The sequence below is a fragment of the Puntigrus tetrazona genome, chromosome 22, assembly GCF_018831695.1.
Source record: "Puntigrus tetrazona isolate hp1 chromosome 22, ASM1883169v1, whole genome shotgun sequence".
In the NCBI taxonomy this organism is placed as follows: Eukaryota; Metazoa; Chordata; class Actinopteri; order Cypriniformes; family Cyprinidae; genus Puntigrus; species Puntigrus tetrazona.
The window spans coordinates 14,489,072-14,492,907 of record NC_056720.1 but is presented as its reverse complement, the minus strand read 5'-3'; the positions used below and the strand labels follow the sequence as shown (position 1 = coordinate 14,492,907).

At 38.1% G+C, this 3,836-nt stretch overlaps 1 protein-coding gene across 1 annotated transcript; it reads right to left on the bottom strand.

Annotated features, from left to right (window-relative positions):
* Positions 1-684: 684 nt before the first annotated feature.
* Positions 685-3,125, bottom strand: tm4sf4 (transmembrane 4 L six family member 4). Its single transcript, XM_043222276.1, has 5 exons — positions 2,839-3,125; positions 2,414-2,503; positions 1,970-2,127; positions 1,707-1,890; positions 685-1,210 (listed from the first exon to the last, which is right to left on the bottom strand). Exons 1-5 carry the CDS (start codon positions 3,010-3,012, stop codon positions 1,202-1,204), a joined length of 615 nt encoding a protein of 204 aa, XP_043078211.1. The 5' UTR covers positions 3,013-3,125; the 3' UTR covers positions 685-1,201.
* Positions 3,126-3,836: the final 711 nt, after the last annotated feature.

Sequence of the window (3,836 nt, the reverse complement as noted above, 5' to 3'; positions counted from 1 at the left end):
AGACGCGTCGAGTTTGCCAGACATAACGTCGTCTTTAAAAAGACGCACCCGCGAATGCTCTTTTAGTGCTGAGGCAACAGGGGATAGCCGTTTTGCACACAAACAGGGGGGTAGTGCAGCCTGATTGTGGCAATCCACTCGACGCAGGAAAACGACCTCCGCTGAAACGCCGTACTCCAACACTCGTAGATCGTCTTTGGAGCAGAACAGTCACACTCGGCTCCGAAGCGAAAAGCTGAATATGCGCTGCACCCGCTGCTTATTTATACACGCGCTGTGATCAGCGGCAGCTGGATGTGATTAGCGCATGCCAATCTTCAATTGGCTCGTTTAGATACACTCGAAGTAGATTGGTCTCTCGAAGCGAGATCCCAATTCGTCAGTCATCCGACGTGACTCGGAGTGACCGACTGAAAGGGAACAGTATGTAATTGTGAATTCTATTTGATTTTATTGTTTATGGCTTTTTTCAACAAAATCAAAGATGAAATCAAAATGGCTTTTTGCTTCAGGAAGGGGAAGCCAGGAAGTAGGGCCATTTGTTCCAAAGTTGGGGTTGATTTTGACTTTACAAACAAACAGGTAGAATCTAATTAAATTTATATTACTCAAAATTTGCAGTTATTTACAAAAAAGCTTCTGAGAAAGAGAAGTGCAAGTATAGCAACGAGGGCAGACATGTAGTGCTTTTTAAATCAAGACTTTATTATGTGTCACATATCCTTTTACTAATATAGCAATATATTTCAACCAATTTCCTGAGTTAAAATAATAAAAAAAATGACAGCTTTTATCAAATATTCAATATATTTGCACATTCCCTTTATCTATCATGAAAAAAAGACTAAATACTTGTATGAAAATAACATTCTCCTACATTTAGAATAAATATTCAATATTCAATATAAGAAGAAGAAGATAATCTCAATATCCTATATCATATAAATCTATATAATACATAATATATGTATGTATGTATATATATAATATTCATATATGTGTATATGTGTGTGTGTGTGTGTGTGTGTGTGTTGCCTTCATAAGCCATCAGCCGTCAGGCAGATACAGCAAATTCGGAACAAAACAGCATCCATCTGAGCAGTATATATACAAATCAGGAGGAGAAACACCATTGAAAATTGCAAATATGGATGTATGATTAGTCCTGAAGAATCACTGATCCAAGTCCATTCTGAGTTGTTTAGGAACTCTGCAAACAAAAACAAACACAAGGTTAAGTTATTTTAACTTTTTTTTTTAATCTCACAACTTTTTTCTCAGAATTTAGTAATACAAACTCACAATTTTGACTTTTGAACTCACAATTGTAAGTTTCTATACAGTTTTTCCTTTTTTTCCCTCACAATTGCAACTATGTATACCTAAATCCTTCTTAAACCATAAACTGCTTAAATGTGTTGCAATAAATTTACATTGATCTACTCGATTTTTTGTAAAGAAATATGATCTCAAATTAGAGTTTAATAGTCCTTAACTTCTTGTAACAGGAAAAACACAATTATAATTTTATAACTCCAAATTAAATTTTTATATCTCAAAATTTTGAGGAAAAAAGTCTGAATTGTAAGCTAAAAAGTTACAATAATCTTTTTTTAATTCAGTCGTGGAAATGGTCTTCCATAATATTATATATTGGAAGATTAGATGGGCGAACTCCTCTTATCTTTATCAGAGTTTGTGCGTACCCCACAGCAGCCGCAGCAGTCTCCACAGATTGTTCCGATGAGCCCATTGATCACCTGGAAGGCGCACAGACCGATCTGAACCAAACCAGCGATCAGCAGCATCGAGAACAGGGTCAGATGCCATGTGACAATATCGCCCGGACCCTCGCACAGATCCCACAGCGTTCTGTTGGACAGGTAGTTTCTGAAAGAACCAAGTCAAGTGATATTACATTACAGCTACAGGATTATCACTTTCATTTAACTTGATAATAAGCACATACCCTTCTTCAAATGGGTAAGTGACGTTAATTTGTTGGGCAGTCCCATTGAAATAGCTGACGAAGCACTTGGGCCCGTGATTAATGGCCACACAAGACACGATAACGGAGTAAGCTGCGCCCGCAGCCCCGACTGCAGCGAACAGGATTGAGCTGAACATCTAGATGAAAACAAAGCAAATGTTAAAACTGAGACACTGATGTACAGCTTCCTCTTAGTTTTACTGTGTGTAGCACATCTGTATATCAGAATACTTCCTGTATTTTAACTAATGGTGCTTTGAAATGGCATGTGTTGTGAAATTCAATTACAAGTAGGGTAAGAGTAAGAATACAAATGTATATGTCTAATATTTTGCTCAGAAAGGCCTTTTTTGGTGGGAATGCTCAAACGGGAATGTTAATGAACCCCTCAGCAGTGTTCAAATCAAAGGGGATTTTTCTCACCGCAAAACGTTTCCCGCAGCTCTCATTTCCACAGCAGCCACAGCAGTCGTTGTTCTTCAAGCCCAGAAAAACTAGGGCAGGAAAAATCATCTAAACAAAGACCAGCGCATTACTTAAAGGTGAACCCGTGAATTTGTTTCTACAATGAATCTAAGTTTTCAAATTGAACAAATATAGTTATGTCTACAATAAATGGTCCCTTTGAATTACTTGTCAAGCCATAATGCAAAATAAATAAATAAATAAAAATAATACCGGCCTCAATCATGAAAGAATACTTAAATCCTTCTTAAACCATAAACTGCTTAAATGTGTTGCAATAAATTTACATTGATCTACTCTATTTTTTGTAAAGAAATATGATCTCAAATTAGAGTTTAATAGTCCTTAACTTCTTAAAAACTGGCATTGGCTCATCCACTCACCAGCACACCGGATCCCAAAATTCCTCCGAAGTAAAAGACTTCGTTCGTGATGTCGCTACTCTGATCAGCTACATTACCGCCAGGGAAAAACAGTAGAATGTTGCAGAGGATGCAGATGATGGCCAGTGGGAGGAGGGTGATCCCCAGACATTTGGCGAAATTTCCAGAACACATGATTCAGTCTTTTCTAAAGTCAAATACAGTCCAGAGAAGGGTGCGCTGATGTGGGTGGGCCCGGAGTCCTTTGTTCGGGTTAGGCGTCCGTTCCTGTGCTTGTGCAGGTGAGTATCGTCAGTACATTTATACTCTCCTGCTGCTGTGATGTCAGTGATGGACCTCTCTGTTAATGTGTAACTGTGGTGTGTCCTGCACCTACAGAGGTGCGTTCATCGATCAGAGCTCTCATACTATCAGTCACTGAGTCACTGCGGCCTCACCTTAACATGCAACACTTTATCATCCAACAGCAAATAAAACATTCACACATCTGATAATTTGACAAAAATTTGGAAGGTAAATGGCACATATGGCACACTCTTTTAACAATCATCTCTGATGTGGAGCACCACATAAGGCTGTTGCCGGAAGTCAGTGATTTGAGTTGTAGAAATTTTTTCTATTACAGAAACCCATCGATCTGCTCCAGAAGAATATAAGATTGTTTTACGACAGATATATGTTATTTATTGAGCTTCAAAATAACGGCCACAGGCCTATCCACCAGCATTATCAAGCTTGGAAGAGGCATGATAGACTTTTTTTTTTTTTTTATAACTCTTTATAACTCTGTGTTCGTCCGAAAGAAGAAAGTCATATACGATTGCTTGGGGGTGAGAAGATATGGAATATTTGTAACTTTTGGGTGAATTATTGGTTTAAACTTGCCAACATATAATGTTCATCAGATTGTGTTGAAACATACATGGTGCCCGAAACAGCCTTTAAAGAGCATAACTTCTGGGTCCTGCTAGTTTATAAAGGAAACTTCATCACACACA